Source organism: Protopterus annectens, chromosome 7.part0, assembly GCF_019279795.1.
Source record: "Protopterus annectens isolate FY-2018-M chromosome 7.part0, PAN1.0, whole genome shotgun sequence".
NCBI lineage: Eukaryota > Metazoa > Chordata > Ceratodontiformes > Protopteridae > Protopterus > Protopterus annectens.
The window spans coordinates 1,499,097,163-1,499,120,650 of NC_056739.1; the positions used below are offsets into that span (position 1 = coordinate 1,499,097,163).

General features: G+C 38.3%; 1 protein-coding gene across 3 annotated transcripts in view; it reads left to right on the forward strand.

Annotated features, from left to right (window-relative positions):
- The window catches only part of SLC6A11 (solute carrier family 6 member 11), a 1,657,595-nt gene that overhangs the window by 275,903 nt on the left and 1,358,204 nt on the right, over positions 1-23,488 (forward strand). For all 3 annotated transcript variants that reach the window (XM_044078040.1, XM_044078041.1, XM_044078039.1), the window contains exon 5: positions 257-347. In XM_044078040.1, coding sequence (XP_043933975.1) covers positions 257-347 — 91 coding nt within the window. The remainder of the gene's footprint in view (positions 1-256; positions 348-23,488) is intronic.

Sequence of the window (23,488 nt, forward strand, 5' to 3'; positions counted from 1 at the left end):
TTACAGTGGTAAAAAGTGTTTGCCTATCTGTCCCATTTATTTTGAAATGAAATGCAATGCTTTGAAAATTGTAACATTTATACAACTCCATAAAATGAAAATGATATGCAATAATTACCTTTGATTATAAATTGTGCATACATTGTCTTAAAAAAGTTAGCTTTCTGTGTAGTTTCAAAAAAATGATTTTAACCTACTTTGTCTTTAATTTTCTTACAAAACTGAAATAACATCATATGACTTATTTTTTTCCTAGAAAACTGTGTTGAATTCCAGAAAGTGAATACAAGCAATTGTAGCCAACCCTTTCATGCGAATGCTACTTCACCTGTCATTGAATTTTGGGAGTAAGTATTTCCTTATTGTAAACCGCTAAACTGTTTTTTCATACATTTGTGTATTTATGGTGTGTGTGTGTGTGTGTGTGTGTGTGTGTGTGTGTGTGTGTGTGTGTGTATGTGTGTGTGTGTGTGTGTGTGTGTGTGTATATATATATATATATATATATATATATATATATATATATATATAGTAACCAAAATGACTGGACTGCTGAAGACCTCCACGTAGAACACCAACTTTTATTAACAATATTAACGCTGGATTTAAACAAGGCATTTTGTGTGTCCCCCAGACTTCATCTCCCAATGACTGATCAAAAGCATATTAACAGCATAGTTTCCATAGAAGAGAGAATAGCATTTTTCATCTAATTAGCTGTCTACAACTTGCTATGTGATGCTCATTTGTATCTTACGTTTGGATAATGTTAAGGAAGATTAATGAAGTACCAGTTTATAGAGGGTTTATGAGGAATCCAATTGTTTAGAGTTAGAGAAACAATTTAATGAAATGAAAGTAAGTTTTTGTTGCTAAACTAATACATGTTTATTATGCATACATTTTCAGAGTTTTATACCTAGAACATGTATTGTAAGTTTGTTATTATAGAAATTAAGTTATTTGGCTTAATGCAACACTTGTAAACCCTATGTTAACTTTTTTATTGTGCAAAGGGCTGTGCAAGCAAATATAGACTAAAAATGCGAATGGAATAATAATCCAATGGCTGAATAAGATTAGTGATTGTCTTGTGTGTTCATGGGCGGGGGACATCCATGGATAAAATGAGTTCCTTATCTTTTGAGATTATGTGAAGGTTCTGATGAGGTAAAATATAAAGTTATTATGGAAAGACATCCCTTGAGTTTTGTGACATATTTTAGGTGCATAAAGCAGAGCTTTCTTGTTTCTGTATTAAATGTTGTTACCGTGTAAAATTGTTTCCATTCTTCTTCCTTCTAGTGCATTCTTACAGTAGGCAGTGGTTAGCAGAACTCACTCATTCATTTTCAGAAATGAGAACTATTGCCTTAATTGAGAGTTCATGCACTGTAGAAGAAGTAACAAAGAAGGGTCAGCTCAGTTTCCCATTCCCCCATGTACAGAATTCACTTGTCATATCCTGACATTAAAAAAAAAAATCTCAGTTAGTGACCTGATTCAGAATAAATCTAATTCAGTAGCACATTGTTTAGTGTGTTTGAAGTACAGGTACAACTCCTCTCTCTTTGTGTGTTTTCTCCAGAAGCTGTTCATTCGTGTTTTATGTTATTAAGTTTTATTCATTTATTAAGCTAGGCACCTAGGTGTCATTTAGTCACTAATAAGCTTGAAAGGCAGGCTTATGTATTTTACATTTCACTTTTGATGCGTAGAGTCACATTGCTACAAATAAGTGTTGTTGCAGTCCAACTGATAGAAATATTGAATGTTTTATTATGGCTGTCACCAAGCTGATAGAAGTATTGTGATTTCTACTAGGAACTTCAATACTGTTGATTGCTGATGGACCATTTCACATGCTTTATTATTTAAACAAGCCTGACTGTAAGAGAACCTGAGCATTGTTCTGCTATAGAACTTTATTTTTTCAGAGATAGCTTTACTCTGCTTGCCATTTACATAAGTACTTTTATTAATTTTTTGGTCAGATGAAAGTGAGGAGCATTATTTTAGGCTGCTTCCGCTGACACGGAGGAATAGTTAGGATGAGTGACATTCTTAGAATCCCACAGTGTGGTAGAGGAGACCGGTGCAATCAAATCCAGGATTAGAACAATGAAACTTCTTTACAGATAATAGATTTAACTCTTTGTGCTGTACTGTGATATGGACAGAACACCTTCAGTCCGTATATATGGATTATTACATAAAGGATGGGCAGAAAGGGATTTGCATGGGTATATAGTAGGGGGGAAATTGCTTTGCTCTCTATACGTAACTAAAAAGGTATAGTGGAGTTTTATTTGTGGGAACATAGCAACTACTGAGAAATAGTTTTTTTTACCTTTCATTATATTATTTCATGTGTCACTCAACTTAGGTAGAGGTTTAGAAAGGGCCACCTCTATAGGTGGAATTTACTGTTACTGCTTCTAATCTGAATCACTGAGCTTCTTTCCTCTGTGTCCTGGAAAAATGGCATGGCACATATGCTTTTCTGAGCCATGTTTATGTAAACCTCCATAGCCATATGTGGCCATTTGTCTATCAAATTGCAGATGGATGGATGAAAAGTTACATTTGCACATCCATAAATTGGGAGTGACATTGATAACATTTTGTTTTTAACATCTGCTCTGTTAAGAATATAAAAAGCGTCATCTTGTCATAGGTTCATAATTACGTACTGGCACTTATATTTTGCATATAGATCTGTGGTGGTGGTGCTGCGGTAGCGTTGTCGCCTCACAGTAAGACGTTGTCCCGTTCGATTCTCAGCTAGAGCGTCTTCTGTTTGGAGACATGCGTGAATGGGCATACCTTCATTCAAGGTTGTGCATCAGGGCTGGCAACTCGGCACGTAAAAATCTACTGCCAATCATTAGCGGACCAGAGTTCTGCTGTGGCGACCCCTAACTGCGAAAAGCCAAAAGACACAACAAAAATAACAACAACAACTTATATTTTGCATATGAATAACCCAGAGATGGGCCAAACAAGGGTATGCTGGAATATTTACATTTATCCATGTTGGAGAGTTGTGCTAAATTGGAGGTGAATTTGCAGTTACCCATCTATTCATCTGGATAACATTTGAATAGAGTAAGAGAAGTACTTTGTCTTCTATGGACTGGAAGATAGTTCTGTAGAAGAGGTATTCTCTGTGATACAAACCTATTTATTCAATGTATTCCATTTATTTTGCAAAAAAAAGATTGAACTTATGAATGTGTAATATGTGTTATAGAACAGGGTCTTTTGATGTTGTATATATGAAGCATTGGTTTCAGCTCAGTTGTCTGTGTGGTACTTAGAAAAGGGAAAAGGCTTTGAGATGGTCTGCATAGTTTTATGATTTAGGTCCTTAATTTCTTTAATGAGAAAACATCATTGTCTGTCCAGTTGTGACAAGTGTTTTAATAGGTACATACCAAAAGGGGCATTATTCTTAATGATTGGCCTAATGAGTGCTGAGTACGATGTAACAATCTAACAATTGCACCCCAAATCTGGCTTCAATACCCTTAGACATAAGCTGTATGATGACAAAGGACTTCCTTACAACAATGGATATATGGTGATCAAAGGGCAGTTCATTGTCAATATAGATTCCCAGGTCCCTAACTGTAGGACCAGGGCTGTGTTGCAGTGTGATAGTTACAAGGGGAGTCATGCTTGCTGAAGGAAAAAAAACAATACACTTTTTGCATTTAGTTTTAGTCCATGGTTTTCCCACCAGCTACTTCTTTGGGTCAGGCTGTCTTGGAGGATTTTGGTGACCTCTAGGGATTTGATGATGGCATCAAGTTTGCAGTTAACTGCAAACTTGGTCAGTCACATCCCCTTAACATTAGCTTTGGACTCCAAGAATTAAATGTCAAGGAAGACTGGCCCAAGGACCAGATGATTGGGTAAATTGCCAGTGATGGGTCTTTTGTAGGAGGTAGAGCTGCCCACACTAAGTTCCCAAGTTCCATTTTGAGCCAATTTGCTATCCAGTGGGTCATATAGGATTAGACATTTAGCTGGGAAATTATCTACACTAGAGTGTGGGATGGTGTTGAATGCCTTTCTGAGGTCTAGATATACTGTATGTAATTTTTTTTCCCTTGATCCATTGCTTCAGTAACTTTTTCGAAGGAGTCAGCCAGGTTAAGTAGTCAGGATCTGGCCTCGATGAATTAAAATGGGTTGGGTCAAGAGTTTGTAGGTCAGCTACACCCTTAATCCCATCATGATCATTTTCATAGCTTTACCAGTCAGATTTTTCAGGCTTATGGGTCTGTAATTACCTAGGCCCATTGAAGCCCCATCTTGGAGCAAAGCCATGGGTTACAATTTAATATCAAGACATGCGTTATAGTACCTTTTGGGAAGTCTACCACTCCAGGTAACTACGTCATCAGTAAAACACCTTAAAAGTTGATTCAGTAGTCAGGGCTCTGGAAACTCATGTAGATAGTAACCTAGCCTTTGGCCAGTATATGTTCCAGGTACTAAGAAAATCCTTCTGTGTTGCTTAACTTATAAGCAAGGGTATGGCATCTAGGTCCAGAGAGGTCATCATACACTTGTACTTAGCGCTTATTGGACCCATGATAGAGTATAATGCATCTTTTGGTATGTACCTGACCAAATACATGAAGCAACTGGAACTTCCACAAAGGTTCCTTACAAAAAGAATACAGGGAATAAACACAATGTACTATGTTGATCACCTCAAAGCCCTGTCTCTTTACTCGGTATCATACAGACTTCTGAGAAGTGATTTTGCCTGGCATACAAAACATCCCTGGACCCTGTTTTATTAATCTTTTGCACATCTGCAAAAGAAACAGCATCAGAACTACTATATTAAAAGACATACATTTTGCTTGTGACATAAACAAGACATGTTGGAGAGACAGAGGTTTCCCAGAGAATTCCCATTCTGTGAAAAAGTCTTCCTAGCCATGTGAAGCAGAATTCCTCCCTGTCCCCATTTAAGTACAACTTGGACCAATGGATGGGTAATTGGAAATTTATCCCTAGTCTGGCTCGTATGTCTCTGATGGACAGAGGCAGTTAGTAAATCACCACCTGTATAAATCAAATCTGTGGGTCACATTTGGGTTGCACAGCTAGGCTTATAAGGGCTCTGGTGGTTGTTAGCATAGTAAAAACCTAGGAACCTATGGACTGACTGTTGCTTTCTGCTGTTCACTTGGCACAAAACCTGTTTTGAAGCCAACATTGATCAACTTCTGTAGAGGATCAGGTAAGCCATGTTTCAAGTTGACCAGTAGACAGCCTGGTGTGCTAACTGATCCCAGAGATGCAGTGTTATTGGCTTTGAGTAGCATATTGAGAACTTGTTCTTGGGAAATTTTGGGGTGGGTTTGGTGTGGGTATGCGAACTAGGAATATTGGAGGAGAAAGGCCATAAAGTTTGACTTTAATTAGTTTGCTAGTAGATTGGCTGTATCATCTGTATCTGAGTATGCAGTATCATTTACTATTAGCTCTTTACTCTGTTGGGTGTTGTTTCTGAGATTTCTAAGATGAATGGTAGTACTTTGTCTGGGTAGATATTTTTACCTCATATTGGGCTTTGGTTGATTTAATCAGGATTCAGAGCTCCATGTTTAGTATAACACAAGTTTTTTGGTATCATGAAAGTTAGGTTTTAGATTTGCATGCAATGAGTTTTTCTTCCATTATACAACCCGTTTATATTTGGGTTCCACCATAATGATTTCTGAATTTGTATTTTTTTATTTTATGTTTTATTTCTTCGCCTATTTAAAAGGTTGATGTAATATGCGCTTGGCATTTTAACAGATAAGAATGCCTGTAAACATTGTTTTATTTAATACAGAAAATTACCATATCCATTCTAACCTTAGGTGTTAAGATAAAAGAGGAGTTTGTTTATTTATTTAATTGGCTAAAAGTTAACTGTAGTATTTATGAAGGCTGTTTACTTTCTTAAAATAGTTATTTAATAATTACTTATCTAGCTACATTTTATGACAAGGCAGTAGTACTTATCTATCTCAAAAAAGGAAGAGTAACAGCTACATAGTGTTTCTGTACAACTTTAACAGAAAATATACTTCTAAAAGCAAGTCTTAACTACTTTTAAATTTTAAATGCGCTTGAACAATAAAACTGTAGAAGAATAACACAGGTTACTTAACCATGAAGTGCACTTTATTTCTGCTTTCTTAATTAGACGGAAATGGAAAACAAAGTGGCATTTTAATCACTGCTGTTGTAATGTAGTGTTGTTACTGGATGAATACCTCAGGTGATTAATTAGAAGTGAAAATGATTGTGAGAACGTTGAGCACCAAATCTCCTTTGGGAAGGAATTCTGGGAAAAAATAAGGTAGATCAATACACACAACTTTACAAGGTGTTGTACAACACCTAATGTGAAAAAACAGGAATTAAAGAATTTAATACAATATGGTTATTTGCTAAAAGAAGTCTACACCACTTGAGATGTGCTAGTCGAGAGTATGCTGCTGGGGTCCCAGTAAGAAAAATATGTAATTTGGTAAGATATGTCATAGATTATTGCACAAATTTCAGTTAGCCTACATATATGAATGCAAGAGTAGTCAGTGTAGTGTGCCTATGACTTTCTGGGGCAAAGGATAGCAAGAAGTGTGAAAAAGGCAATTTTATGATAGACACAATTTCAGTCAAAACGTAACTATCAAATGGTATAATTAGTCAAACAGTATGCTGCATGCATGGGACGATTGCTTTTCTTATGACACTCAGAACTCATGTTTGGGGTGAAGGAATGAATCTCCTATGTGGGATGTGTGACAGAGTTACTTCCCTCTGGAAAAAATGTTTTCAGTTTGTTCAAATGCTTTGTCACGCTTCCTTTTTTTGCCTGAAGTGGCATTCATGTTTTGCATTCATTACACTGACTCCTTAAATCCAGGTAAAATTGGGAGCACAATAGTAGTGGGTGCTGCCCATCTTAAAAAGTGATGCAAGTTCTGAGCAGTCACTGCTTACAGAATAATACAGAACGTAGAGGTACAACTATAGACGTGCATAGATAACAGTCAAATTTTGCATGTCTAGCAGAAAATAGACCTTTTATACTGGCTGTATGTATACTGACACACACAGTCAACTGTGTAATATTGTTTTAATTTTATCCTACTTTAGGTTGTTGTACCCTTAGTGTAGTTTGTTATATCAAAAAGTGGTCTAGCAACAGCAATTCTACTCAACCTTAAAGATTGAGAACTTAAACATTTAGGTAAGTTGTTTCATGGCTTACATTATCTGATATTCTGGAAACAAATTCCCTTTTCATAGTTTGAGTCCCTTGGTGCCCCTTTCAAAGGGACAATTTGGAAAGACAGGCTTATGTGTTTTACATTTAATTTTTAATGCATTGAGTCAAATGTTTACAGATTTGTGTGGCTGGAGTCCAACTGACAGAAATATTGAAAGTTCTACTGCAATCTGTTTAAAACTTCCCCCAGAGTAGTGACTGGGAACTTTAATGTTGCTGATTAACTGTTGGACCACATTAAACCTTCAGTTGTGTGAACAAGTCAGGCTGTAACGGACTTAGGTTTTTCAATACATTACTTTATTTTTCCAATGATACATTTACTTTGCTTGCCATTTGTATAACTGTTATTTTATTATTTTTTATTCAGATAAATTGTGGGTCTTTTTTTTTGGACCAGCCTGAAGGCCAGCACTTGCTAGAGGAAAGATTCTACCTTGTGTGGATTTAGATTATGGGGATGGGCATCCATTATTTTAAAGTAGCAAAAGAAGTCAAACACGAGGGGTAAGGTAAACATGGAAAATAACGAGCACTACCTGTGTGTAATACCATGCACAGCTGCCTTGACTCTTGTTTTCTCTTGACTTCCTACAATTCACTTATTTTGCAGTAATCTTAAATTGGTTTAATGGAATAATTCATTTTAAAATGCATTTTTTGCTCAAGGTGTTTTTCATGTTACTCACAGTACTGTACTGAAACCATCCAGAGATGTGTAGTAATAACATTTAATTTGCATAAATACTGTGGCTAAAAAATGAAGACTTTTTTAAAAATATAATCCAAGAGCTATGTAAGAAATGTATTTTCATAGCTTAGAATTTTTGTAAAATATAATCCAAGAGCTATTTAAGAAATATATTTTTCTTACCTTAGGCTTTTTCAAATCTAATACAGGAGCTGTGTAAGAAATATATTTTTCATATCTTTGAAGTTTTGTAAAATATAATCCAACAGTTATGTCAGAAAAGTATTTTTCATACCATAGCTCTTCGATTATATTTTTAAAAAGTCTGTGTAAGAAATGTATTTTTCATACCTTAGACTTTTATAAACTATAATCGAAGAGCTATGTAAGAAATTTCTTGTTCATGCCTTAGACTATTTTTAAAATATAATCCGAGTTATGTAAAAATGTATTTTTCATACCTTAGAAATTTTGTAAAATATAATACAAGAGACATGTAAGAAATGTATTTTCATACACTATCTGTCTGAATGCTTATGCCATTTAACTGAGTTTCAATCTAGCAAAAAAGACAAGAAGAAAAAAACTGTTGCAAAACACAAAAATGCCAAGCAGGAACAGAAGGATGAACCACTCCACAGTGAATAAATGCACCTATCCAGGCTAAATTCAATAAAACCACTACTGGAGTTTATTGAAAAGAAAAATACAAAAGATAAGCGTTTTTGTCCTGACCACTTCAGAACTTCATCAGGTAATGAATTTAATCACACAATCTATTTATATAGTGCAGAAAAACTAGGTAAAAAAATTAAACAATGAATACATTATTTAATAATGTATTAATTGTGTAATGATTTTTTTACTCGGTTTTTCTGTGGAGTGGTGCATCCTTCTGTTCCTGCTTGGCATTTTTGAGCTTCAGTCTACTTTGGGAAAACGGTATAACTGATGCAGAGGCAACTTTTGTCAAACACTATCTTATCTACTTTGGGAAAACAGTATAACTGATGCAGAGGCAACTTTTTGTGAAACACTATCTTGTAGATTGTGAGTATGCTGGGACTCAACCGTTTGGGAATTGATATTGCTGTTCTAAAGCCTGATTCTTTCTTCACTCTTAAGACTGCATATTTGGTGAAATGAGACACTGTAATGGATTTGCAGTGTACTGGATTGTGGCAGTGTCTTTCTGCTCCTTCACCCCATAATCTCTGGGATTATCTAGTTTTTCAAATGATTTTTGCAACCTTATATTAGCTTGCCTAGTCTGAAAAATGAATATTTCCATAGCTGGAATGATTCCGAACTTTCCATTTTTGTTTGCCCAGGGATGACTGTGGCATTGTGCATCTCTAGCCAGCCATGCATTATAGGTTTCTTTCCTGCACTGTGGTTCTTAGACCAGGGAAGTATAGGCTTAGAAATGAGCTTATATTCTTGGAAGTCATAAGCATATCTAGTTTTATTTTCCATCCTTCCTGTCACTCTACAATGAGTGTGACTGTCCTTGTTAGATTTATTTTTTTTAAGTGCTGCTGTATTGAGAGTTTACAAGTTTGATGCAGTTTTTTGCATGGTGAACTAATTATCTTCGCAAGTGGCTGGCCTAGTTCAAAAAAACAATCCAGTCTTAACAGTACTGTCTGGGTCTACTAGTTTATACAGCTGTCTCAATGCAGTACCAGGGGTTATGCTAACCAAACCAAAGAACCTGACTTGCTAATGTTTACATTTCTGGCATCTCTGTCCTACTGCTAATCTTTATTATAAGGTTGAATATACTAGTCGGTTATAGCAATTGTAAAGTGCAGTTTAAAATATACATAAATAACATTAATTACCTTTTAGTCTTTAGTCAAGAATAACTCTTTCGGATGTGGAGAACATTTTTTTATTTAAATCTTCATACGTCAGCGCTGGGAGACTTACCTTGTTTGTCTTTTCGGCTTTTCCCGGTTAGGGGGTCGCCACAGCGGAACTCCAGTCTGCTAATAATTGGCAGTAGATTTTTATGGTGCTGAGTTGCCAGCTCGACGCCCAACCTTCAGCGAAGGCACGCCAATTCACACATGTCTTTCGGAGACCACTCGACCACAGGGAGGACATGCAGACTGCACACAGAAGGCATTCCAGCTGAGAATCGAACAGGGGAACCTCCTGCTGTGAGGCAACAATGCTACTGCTGTACCACAGCCAGAATGCTGGGAGACTACCTTAATGTTTAAAAATCAGTCTCACCAAGCAGCAAATTCACACAGGTTTTATAATCTTTGTTATCAGTAACTTGCATGCTGAGTTTTTACATTAGCAAATACAGACTTTGCAGACCCTCGTGCTTCTCACTTAGTGCTGCATGTGAACACTTAACAGTCATGTTTTTAGTAACAGTAATGTTTTAGGAAAACACAAGCCACCTGGCTTGGCAATCAGTCTTGTTTTTGACCTTGTAAATTTCAGTACCAGTAACATTTTATCTCCCCAACATAATACCAATTTTGATAACTTGTATTATACTAATTCCCAGATTACCAAATACATTGCCCAACATCCAAAAAATTGTGTCCATTTCTTAGAAGTCCAAATCTTTGACCCTCTGCTCCATGAAATTGGCCAACTTTTCTTGTTCATCATGATAGTCAGTAATATAAGAACAATGACTTTTATGAGGCCACATGACCCCCCCTCTTTTGTAGCAGGCATTATATCGAGTGCCAATCAGTTCTGTAATATTACAATTCATATTGCAGTCATTTTGTCATTGTGATGTGATGTGAAGTATGGTTAGCTACCTCCAGAAGAATTTGAGCAAGTATGGTGATTTCAAGCATTGTCCTTTGCACTCCATACCCACGAGTAAAAATTGAAAATACTTGCTCCAACCAGTGGATTGCCTGCTTATTTCTCAGTCTACCTGCTGGAGGGTTCTCTAAACGTGGAAGAGCAGGAGTAATATAGCCCACAAAACAACACCCTGACCAGTTTGTGGGTAACCCTGGGTAAGCTTGATCACCACAAATGTAACAATCATCTATCATGCCTATACCATGCCCCCAGTCATACTGCCTTAACTGTAAAGAGTTCTGCACACTTTCATGTCTAGTGTCATGGCATTTGCTGATTCCAACTGGCACAGTCTCATTTCTGACATAACATGTGTCTCCACGATTTGTGGTGGCAAGCTGAAAAGACACAACCTTTGAAAAATTAGTCACATTATGTCAGTTTAGATTAGTATCACTAAGTTCTTTTTCAAACGTTACCTGTGATGCAGGAATTGGAATCATGGTTATCCCTGGCTTAAAATTTTGAGGGATATGTGAACACATACAACAGTTTGTCACATTTAAGTCCACAGCGTACTGTCGAAGAACCAACAGGGAACTATTCCTCTCAACCAGGTTATTAGAGGCAACAGCAACAAAAACAGAGCAAAAGTACCTGTTGACATGGGATTCATCATGAAGTGCTGTTTTAGCTGAATTTTCTTTTTATACGGTTCATTGGGCAGATGGTTCGTCCTTCACACTTCAGTCTTCTTTTGCCGGCAATGATGATGGTTCATCTGGGGCCCCTACACGATAGGTCTTCTTACAGTGGGATGAGTGAATTCAGGATGGTTGTCTTGCACAGTGGACCGCAGTCAGGATGGTGAGGATTACAAGGTAATGGGCCTTTCCACTTTGGGCTCAAACAGTTCTTTCTTTCTTTGGAAGGTTTTCACATAAACCCAGTCACCCAGCTGCAGTTGATGACATGGCTGGTCAGGTGCTGGAGGGAGAGATACTGCTGTAAGAAATGAATAAGCTTTTTTTTCATTATCCATTAGAGTTAATCTTCTCATTTGACACAGGGGGAGTAGCTGGAAGGGCTATGTGTCTTCCCATTAATATTTCATAGGGTCTGCATTTCCTTGTAGAATTCAAAGTGTCTCTGACCATTTAAGGGTTGCTTAGTACAAATCGTTGAGGAAAATGTTTTTGTTTGTTTTATATTCTATTTTACCTAAAACTTCAAAACAATACATTTTAAACAATAGACATGAATAGTTACAACACCAATGACTAACTCTCTCCAGAAAACAATATGTACTCAAACTAAGTGGGGAGCTACGCCCCCACACCCCCAAATGTGGGTGTCTGTTTCCCCCACCCCCAAACTATAAATACTAACTCCAGGATCACACTACAGTGGGGAAAAGGTCATATACCTTTTACTTGCCTTACAATACTCCACACAGTGCCATATATACTAACTGCAGTTCAGTGAAATGAGATTCAGTGAAATGAGTTTTCAGTAATTTGAGTCTTCAAGCGAAGTGGTCGGTGTGAAATGAAAATCAGTGACTTGAGATTCAAAAAAACAAAGTAGATGCATATATATATATATATATATATATATATATATATATGTATATATATATATATATACATATATATATATATATATGTGTGTGTGTGTATGTGTGTTATGTCGAATATTATATGGTCGATACCATATGTTTGACTTTCTGAAAACTTAAAATAACAAACATCTTTATTTTTGTGCACCCATTTGTAGGTGGATGAGCCCCCACACCCCCTACATATTATAAACACCAATTCAGAGGTTGCACTACATTGGAGAAAAGGGAAATTCCACAATTCCCCAGTGTACTGCAATCTCCATATAAATGCTTTGAGTTTTTGGAAAGCTGAATGTATGGTCTGAACCACATGAAGTTAGAGTTTTTGAAAACTCGATCAGTTGACATAAACCCATATATGTGTATGTGTGTGTGTGGGTGTGTGTGTGGGTGTGTGTGTGTGTATGTATATATATATATATATATATATATATATATATATATATATATATATATATATATATATATATATATATATATATATATATATATATATATATATGTGTGTGTATAGGTCTACGTTTACTTACAGAATTTACACTTCTTCGAATTGGAAGTCGCCAACTCCACTTCATCGAAACACCATACAACTGAAATCACAGACTACTGAACTGCTTTCTCTGGGAAATGAAGCACTTGGCCACCAGGGAAAAAAGTGAACGAAAATAAATGAAATTCATCCAGGTGGGTGGCTTCACCCCCTCCACACACCCCCCAACCAAATATACCAATTCAGAGATCTCACTACACTGGGTAAAAAGGGCAGAGTTCACCCTAGTGATGAAGTAGTTTGTTTCACAGGGAAAGCAGCTCAGGAGTCCATGGTTTTGGTTGTATGCTGTTTCGATGAAGTGAAGCTGGCAATGTCTGATTCGGAGAAGTGTAAATTTGGTAAGTAAAAGTAGACCTGTATGTGTGTGTGTGTTTGTATATATATATATATATATATATATATATATATATATATATATATATATATATATATATATATATATATATATATATACACATACATGTACATATAGATATATATGGTTTACTATCAAACTGTTGAATCTCACAACAAAAATCTATTCAGTTGTCTGAACTGACATTTCAAATTTGGCAATGTCACTTTTACAGAATTTCAGAAATGATCACTTTGACATCTGCATTTGAACTTATTCAAAATGTCAACAGGTGACATCAGATCCACACATACTTGTGTTGAATCTGTCGTAGGAATTGTACATATACAGCAAAAGTTTTTACAGTTTTGCAGAGGGCATACCCCCCTGCAGTTTATATATTTCAACTCTGAGATTGCACCACAGTGAGGAAAAGGTTAAATTTTCTGATCCCCACTGTAGTGCAGTCTGTTATCAAAATGTCAATCCCATATTAGGGAATGCACACCAGCATTCACTAATGTGAATTTGAACATTTATGGATCAACAGAAACTGGAAGACATGCATTTCTCGTAAGTGCCATTCCACATTTTCCTAGTATAAAAAAAAAAAAAATATATATATATATATATATATATATATATATATATATACACACACACACACACACACACACACACACACACACACACACACACACACACACACACACATCTGTACATGTAATACTTTTTCTGTAAGACTGACATTTATTGGATGGAGTTTCCTAACAGAATTTTAGCATGCTGCTTCTGCTTTACATTGTTGAAGAGACTGTGTATGTGTGTGTGTACGTCTGCTTCTTGTGAACAATTATTTGACACCTTACTATCTACCCGTCTCCTTTAAGTGAAGCTTGCCATATCTGAAGCATCCTCCTTGGTCACAGCATGGTGGGAGTCTCTGCACAGTTGCCTACTGTCATTCCTCAGACCATTCACCTCTTCAGCTTGCACCAGTGCAGCCCTTTTACCCAACATAAATTGAGGCTCAGCCATATCCTGTTTGGCTACTCAGTGTCCAAACTAGACATGGGAGAATCATCTTTTCTTAGGCAGGGAGATACATATGGGGATGCTGCTCAATGTAGTGGGGAAAGAGACCTCTTGTTGTGGAAGAAGCTTTTCCCAGAGTCAGTCATTAAGGTAACTATATAGAAAACAAAAAGTTAAACATTGCTCATCTGAAGACATGGTATCTATTAGAAAGTATACTTTTTTATCATAGCTAAGAGGCTATTAATCCTGGTACACAGATGATGAAGACATGTCAGATGATTCTGGTAAAGACAGGAACAGATCTTCGTCTGCTGTAGATTTTCAAGTCCTAATCTCTGATTCAGAGGAAACTTGGTCCTCATAACCTCCTGTAGAGGAATTTTGCCTCTCTCAGAAAATAGCTAAGATGAATGAGGTATTTTTGTGGGAACCAATGGATGCTTCCCATGAGCTGAGGTGATATTGTGATACGGTACAAGTAGATATGCCTCATTCTATTCCCATTCCTCCATCAGTGCCAGCCTTGGATGATGTATGTAATGATGCCTGTAGCAACCCTGATTCTAAACCTTCAGAATATTTTCTTCCATTTTGGTGTACAGAATTTTTAACTGTCAGACTAAGGATCCCCTTTCTCTACCAACTAGCCAGGGGTCATCGCAACAAGCTGCCCCAAAAAGTGGACTTTATCACACAATAGAAGGGCTCTCTTCTCCACCCCAAACTGTCATTTCTCGACCTGACATTATGGATGATAGAATTCTGATCCATTTCACACACCAGTTTTCTGAGGGCGCAGTTTAGGTTCTCCAGGAGGCAACAAAACCTATTACCCTGAAACCTTATATAGCTAAATGGAAAAGATTTTGTCTTTGGTGTCATTCTCCTTAACAAGACCCTAGACAGAAGGGTGCTCCTGTAGTCCTGTCTTAACTGTGTGGGCTTTTAAAAGCTGTCCTAGAGTACTCCTCAGTCAAGGCACACCTGTTAGTTTTTTTTCTGTTGGCTTAACTCTTGATCATTCTTTGATATCTAGACTAGAGGTAAAGCAGTTTTTGAGGGGTATCCTCCATGTAAAACTAGCTAGGAAAGCTCTTCTGCCTCCAGTGTTCAAAGCTTTGTTGTGGAAACACTTTTCCACTTTTTCTTTCAGCTTCCTCTGCCTCTCTCAAATTCTGTACTTTAAAAACCATACTCCTAGTTGCTCTTACCTCAGCAAAATGAGTCACTTAGAGGGCATCTCCACCCTTCCAGCCTTATATTCCATAAGGACAGAGAATCTTTGAGGGTTAATCCCTCTTTTATGCTTAAAGTGATAAATGAACTATACCTCAAACAGGCCACAAATCTCTCTACCTTCTTCTTGAACCCACTGAATAGGGGAGAAAGAGTATTCCACATTCAGTGGAAGTACTTAGACAGCTCAGATTCTATTTAGATAAGTTAAGGACTATCTGCAAGACCAGCTGATTGTCTTCCAAGAATCCAAATTTCGTAGACCTATTTCAAAGCAAACTATTATTAACTAGATTTCAAAAATCAATCCCCTTTGTTTACAGTCACCATGGCAAGTCTATACTTTCACCAGCAAAATTATATTCTACAAGAGCAATGGCTTCTACAGGAGCTTTTTACAAAGGTGTAGCCTTGAGTGCTATCCCAGAAGCAGCCCTTGGTCCTCGGTGTATACCTTTACTAGGCATTACAGAGTGGATGCTTTTTCCAAATGCAGAGCTACATTTGCCAGTTCATTCCTCTCTGAATGGCCTAACAGCTCTTCTGTGTCTCATCCAGCCACCCTTTACTGCATATGAGCTTTGGAAATCAGCCAGCAGTTTGGAATACTGCATCTAAGTATAAGGAAGGCCATAATACAGCTGTGTAAGAACTTACCATAGCAGTAAATGTCCTACTGATCACTGTTGCAGTATTGCTTCCCATCCTGCTATACACCTTTCACTGTATTTGTTTGCCTCTTTCTGGGGTCAAGGGCGGCCCATTTTCTGACTTCTTCCTTCTTAACTGACCTATTGCTCTAGTTTCCGCTGGTATATATAGTGTCCCGGCTTGGAAATGGTCTGAGGTTTTATGCTCATATGTCTGCTTACATGTCCTTACTCCCATGGGCTTAGGTCATACTTCAGACATTCGGCTGCTTGGAAGGTTTTGGTTTTTCTACATATCCAAGCTCTCTGGGAAGATAACCCAACAGTTTGGAATACGTTGACAGTGATTACTAGGACAGCTACTGTTACAGTATTTATACAGCTGTACTTTCCCTTGAAGGTAGTGTCTGTCCAAATGCTATTTTTTTTAACATTTCTCAGTTATATAAACATGTCTTAAGGTAACAGTTTTTATGAATGAAGGTCAAAATAGGTTTAGCTAGAGGTGCAGTGATAGAGAACCACAGTGATACACTGTGTAAAAATGTACAGGGCAAATTAACAGAATATTGCACTTCACTGCTAAAGAAATTATAAAACCTTCACTTAGTAAGCATACATCAAATTAATCAATATGTTAAAAGAATGCTGTACATCCCAAAGCATCAGCAACTGATATCACATACAAGAATCACATACTTCCAAAGTTAAGTTTATGTACAGGTACCATGACAGCTGAGGTGGCTTCATTGTGAATGTTTTGTGCTGCATGAGTTTTGAACAAACCCAGCTTTATTCATTTTTATGTAAAACGCCAAGAGAAGAATTGTATAAGTTATACCAAACTCATTCTGTTCAAAAGTTAAAATAAAGAGAACTCATATATCTCAAAGCTGACAGGTTTATGTCTGAAACATGGTATGAATAAAGGAGAATGTGGTTAAAATGTGTGTACTGTTTGAGATGATGCCAACATATCACTATGTGTGTGTGTGTGTGTGTGTGTGTGTGTGTGTGTGTGTGTGTGTGTGTGTGTGTGTGTGTGTGTGTGTGTGTATATATATATATATATATATATATATATATATATATATATATATATATATATATGTATATACATACATACACACACACACACACACACACACACACACACACACACACACACACACACACACAAAACCAAAAAACATCAGCACTCTAAAGTCAATAAATAATAATTTATTTTACAAAGGTTACTTGTGATACCCACAAAAGACCCAGGGTTTCACCCAATTGCTTTTTCAATGTTTTGAGAAAGATCATTAATATACATAAATAGACTTACCAATCAATATTAAACCAATCAATTCTTTCCATTAATTATATAGTTATACACACAATAAGTAAATAAATAAAACTGAAAGCACTACATCCTGTATTAAATTCTCATTAAAAATACATAACAAACATATTTAGAAGTTAGATAAATATGTATCAACATTAATCATTTAAACCAGGCTTAAGTTTGTTTGTCTTTTTGGCTTTTCCCTGTTAGGGGTCGACACAGCGGAACTCCGGTCCGCTAATGATTGGCAGTCGATTTTTATGGTGCCAAGTTGCCAGCCCGACACCCAACCTTCAGCGAAGGCACGCCCATTCACGCATGTCTTTCAGAGGCAACTCGACTGCGGGGAGGACATGCAGGAAAGTAAAACCCCTAATTTTACAATTCATTTTCTTTCCAAATAATTTAATTGTTGATTCTTAGTTGATTTTGTATAGGTCACTAATACCATATCTATACCCACAAAAGACAAATGGGCTGATGGATGTTGTAAAGAATGTTTAAATAAAGGACTACATTCACGCTTACACCACAAATCACATAATACATAGGGCTCAATATGTAAAAAGGGATTTTGGTGATATTTCTAGAGGGCATACCCTTCAATTTAGAAGGATAGATTTCAACAATATGTATGAACTAGTTTTATACTGACTTATGGGTTGAGTGTATCTAAAGTATAAAAAATAATACAAAAATATTGGAGTATAGTGGTAGAATAAAATTGTTTCAAGGAGAAATTTGGAGATAGATGTACTTTTCCATATAAAAATGGTAAGACTTAAGCAAAGGCTTTTTCTTAGTATAAACAAGAATGGCAACATATATCTAGACATAAAAAGCCATGGGGTTGTGTCCCTTGGGGTAATTGGGTGTATTGTTCACACATTTTCAAGACAAAATTTTTCACTTTAGTCAGTACATCATGGGTTTATGAAATTAGGGGTCTCATCACATGTTCCGCTAAATGGATTATCTATTTAGTTTTTTACCATTGTGGTAAGTTGGTCAAGCATCAACACAATATGTAATATGTATTTTATTTAAATGAGGCAGTTATTATAACTTAGGAGAGGGTATATTTATTCTGTAATCAGGTGTTGGAATTTTTCTGCTGTTTGTACAGGGAATAGAAGTAGGATTATGTATGATAGTTGTGTTTATTCTTTTACTTGTATGTGTTGTTTTACTTTCTGTTTGCAATCTCAAGAAGGAGCTGATGCAGAAAATTCCATTTAGGCTACTTGCCTGTGGCACTAAATGACAATAAAGTTTACTTTGAGACTTTAAGCGAATTGCAGTGCAAGTGAGAATGTAGTCCTTTAAGCAGTATGTACAACAGCCATCGGCTCTTTTTTTTTTTTTTTTTTTTTTTTTTTTTGTTGTAGGTATAAATCTGATATTAGGGAACTATACAAAATCAACTTAACATCAAAAATTAAATCATTTGGAAAGAAATGCATTGTAAAATTAGGGGCTTTACTTCAGTCTATTTATGTGTATTAATGATCTTTCTCACAACATTGAAAAAGCTGTTGGGCAAAACCCCAGGACTGATGTGGGTATCTTGAGTATCATTGTGGAGTGAATTATTATTTATTGACTTTAGATTGTTGGAACTTTTTGGTTGGATAATTTTACTTTTTCCATGCTCTTGATTTTACTCTCAATTAAGCTGCTGGTCGACAGGATGTCCTTCAAGGATGCATCTGCAGTCCTAACAAATGGGTTGTCCTGTCCTCAGGCAGCCCTTCGGTTGGCCGGATTCCAAAGTCTGGGTCTGGCCTCGGCTGATGTCGCACTTCACCCGACGTCATAGCTGCAGTTCTTCGGGTATAAAGGTATCAGCCAATGCCATTTTCCTCAGTCTTTCTTGCTGCGTGGCGCCCGAAGCAGAAGCTGTTCGCAAGTGCCGGTCGGTCAGAACCAGAGATTACTACTACCGAAGACTTCTAAAAAGCTAAGTACCCCGTTGGGGACTCTTTCTTGCCTCAGCCGATGTCAGAAAAAGTGAATAACTGTTTAACTTGTGGGAAACAAATACCTCATAAAGATTTCCACTCTTACTGCCTACCTTGTTTAGGCCCAGACCACGACGTAGCAGCTTGTCTAGCCTGTGCTTCTTTCAACCGACGGACACTTAGACGTCGGTCAGAATTTGCTGAGGAGTTTTTCGGCTCCACTTTTGCTTACAACATGCCGTCGGAAACTCCGACTTCACAATTAACTAAAAAACGCAAGGAAAAGGACCGACACTCGCGGTCCGCGGTTTCGGCTGAAACCACGGTTAAGTCAACCGCGAGTGTCTCAGTTTCGGCTGAAACCGAGTCCTCGGTCCTTCCTTCGGCCGAAAGCTTGCCACACACCGAGGCCTCATCCAGCATGGCTGAATCTGCTACTGAAATCCCACCTGCTCTTGCAGGTTCACAGGATTTATCTGATACTATTCCTTTAGATATATCTACTCCTGCACGTGGAGCTGCTAGGCCCCCTGCATCCATGTCGATTAAGGCTTTTGCCAGGGCTAAAGCAGCAAAATCAACCAAAAATGTGCCTGCTAAGACCCCCTCTCACAGGCCTAGCTCTAGTACTCAAATGCTTAGTCTAGCAGAGGATCTTATTTCTTTGATAAGGGGATCCCAACCTCACCCTGACAGGGCCTCTCACCCTCCTCCAGAGAAGAGGCCTAGAGCAGAGCCCCCTGAGCCAGTTTCTTCAGATTACTCCTCTGATGATTCAGAAAATACAGACCCTCCTGAGGACCCTTATTCTCCTTATGAGGACTCCGATGCAGAAGACTCCATTCCTTCTGCCTCTCCTCCTGAGGAATTTTCTTTTGGGGAAACCTTGCATGCTATGAGGGAACAATTTCAATGGCAGGGCCAGGATTTTTCAGACTCTAGGAAAAGGCTTAGGACCTTTTTGCATTTGCCACAGCATAGGCCTTTAGCCATTCCCCCAGTACTTACTGTTGTAGATGATGCATTTAATGATGCTTGTACTGCTCCTGATTCACTTCCTCCGGCCCCTGCTAAGCCCGACAGGTACTACAAGGTTCCGGACACACATTATCATTTGTATAAGGCTCCTTTTGCAGATCCTGAAACTATTTCTCAGGGACCCAAGGCAGTAGCAGCTACCTCTGCCAAAAACCCCCTCCCCTCTGAAAGGGAATCTAGGGCCTTAGAGAGATGGGGTAAAAAAGTTTACACTTCTGCTACTCTTTCGGCTAGGGCCTTAAACTGTCAATTCCACATGATTCAGTATCAGGAATTTATGTTAGATCAGTTAACTAAAAAACTGTCCTCGCCTGAACCATTAGACAAAAAATCTCTTCAGGAAATGGTACATAACATTCAGCAGGTCAGTAATCATTCCTTAAAATGTGGCTATGATGCACTGGAGGCTTACTTTAGATCAGCTATGACTGGTACAGTGATCAGAAGGCATGCATGGTTAAAAGAGCAGTCCTTACCAGACCATGTTAAATCAAAGCTTCTAGATGCTCCCATGGATAAGCTCAATTTGTTTGGCTCCCCTGCACAGCAGGTGCTGAAGAAGGTGGAAGAGAAAGCAAAATCTGTCCAGACAGTCAAGGATTTCTTACAGGTCCAACCTCCAAGGTTTAGTAGGAACTGGCCTTCCAAGAATTGGTCCTTTCCAGACACCACCAGAGCACAGAGAGGCAGGAATAGGCGCCCAAGAGGCAGGGGTCAATCCAGAGGTACCTACAGGGGACGTCAGTGGCAGCCTAACAACCAGCGAAGTACTGCCACAGATCCAGCCACTACCACTTCCACAGGACAATCACAGTGACTTGGCTCTGAGACCGCCTACCAGGGAACAACTAGAAGCACCCTTAGGCAGAAAACTAGCCTTATTTTCGGAAAACTGGCATCACATCACAGGAGACAAATGGATTTTACAGACAATAGACCAAGGTTACAGGTTTCGCTTCCATACTCTACCAAGGAAGAGAGGAATGCCAAACCTACCTCCAAATCAAAAGACAAAAGCTCTAGAACAAATAGACCACTTAATAAGGATGAGAGCTATAGAAAAGGTACCGTCTATGGAACAAGGGCAAGGATTTTACTTCAGACTTTTCCTGGTGCCAAGAAAAGAAAACCAATGGAGACCTATTCTCGACCTGTCCGCTCTAAACACATATCTCATTGTTCCAAAATTCAAAATGCTGACCCTACAGCAACTTCTTCCCATGCTGGGCAAGAAGTCTTGGCTGGTAACTCTAGATCTCAAGGAGGCATACCTGCACGTCCCCATACGACCAAATTGCAGAAGATACCTCAGATTTCTTGCAGGATCAGAGCATTATCAATTCTCAGCATTGCCCTTTGGCTTATCTACTGCCCAGAGTATTCACGAAATGCCTGGCATCAGTAATTGCTCATTGCAGGCTTCAGGGAATTCAAATTTACCCTTACCTGGACGACTGCCTGTTACAAGCGGACAACAAAAACAAATTACAAAAAGATTTGAAAAAGGTCATTCATCTACTACAAGCCCTGGGATACACAGTCAATATAAAAAAGTCAAGGCTGATACCATCCCAAAGGATAACCTTCTTGGGTGCAGAACTGGACACATCAAATCAAATGGCATCCCTCACAGCAGAAAAGCAGAAGCACCTTCCTCTCTATTTCATGGCATTAACAAAGCAGAACCAGCTAACAGCAAGGAAGGTCCTGCAAGCCCTGGGTTACATGGCATCCTGCATAATATTGATTCCACATGCCAGACTACATATGAGGAAGTTGCAATGGTACCTAAGGAATTTATGGTCTCAGCACAAGCACAGCCTAGAAACCCAAATTCCAATAATTCCATGCCTGAAGCAAGAATTCCAATGGTGGGCTCAGGCCTGTCAATTGAACAAAGGACTGCCCTTCCACAGCCCTCAACCAAGCCAGACTATCACCACGGACGCCTCAGACCTCGGTTGGGGGGCACACATGCTGGACAAGTGCATACAAGGCCTATGGACTCAAGACCAGCTGAACCTACACATAAATCAAAAGGAGATGCTGGCAGTAAAACTGGCAATTCAGGCATTCAGACCGTTTCTTCGACAGGGTCAATTGCTGATAAGGACGGACAACACCACAGTTATGTGGTACATCAACAAACAGGGAGGCACACATTCATACCCTCTATGCCGGATGGCAATGGACCTCTGGAATGTGGCCCTGAGCTTCAACATTCAGCTACAGGCAATATTTGTACCAGGAAAAAAAAATATACTAGCAGACATCCTAAGCAGAAGTACCATGGATGCCCACGAATGGATGCTGCATCCAGACATCTTCAAATCCATTACAAGGAAATGGGGACTACCAGAAATAGATTTATTCGCATCCCCACACAACCACCAATTGAAAAAATTCTGCACAAGGACATACCACTCACTTGCTTGGAAGGTGGACTCCCTATCTTTCAGTTGGAAAAACCTGACAGCATATGCATTCCCACCTCTTCCTTTGATGCACAAGGCGCTACTGAAGATCAAAGAGGAACGTCCAAGGATCATCCTGATAGCTCCAGACTGGCCGAGGCAGCATTGGTACCCATTACTGAGGAGTATGTCTCGGGAACAAGCATGGCCTCTGCCCCTAGTTCCCTTACTGCTAACACAGAACAACTTCAAAACCCTGCATCCAAACCTGAAAACGCTACAGCTAGCTGCCTGGAACATTGCATAAGACAAAATAACCCAGATTTATCTCAAAGGGTTAAGGACATTATCTTGGAGGCTCGCAGACCCTCAACAAGGAAAACTTATTCAGCAAAATGGAAAAGATATCTCATTTGGAGTGCAGCAAAAGGAGAAAATGTGTCACTGGCAAACATAGCTAACATCCTGGAATATTTGGCAGAACTTTTCCACAATGGCCTGTCCTATTCTTCCATTAAGATTCATGCAT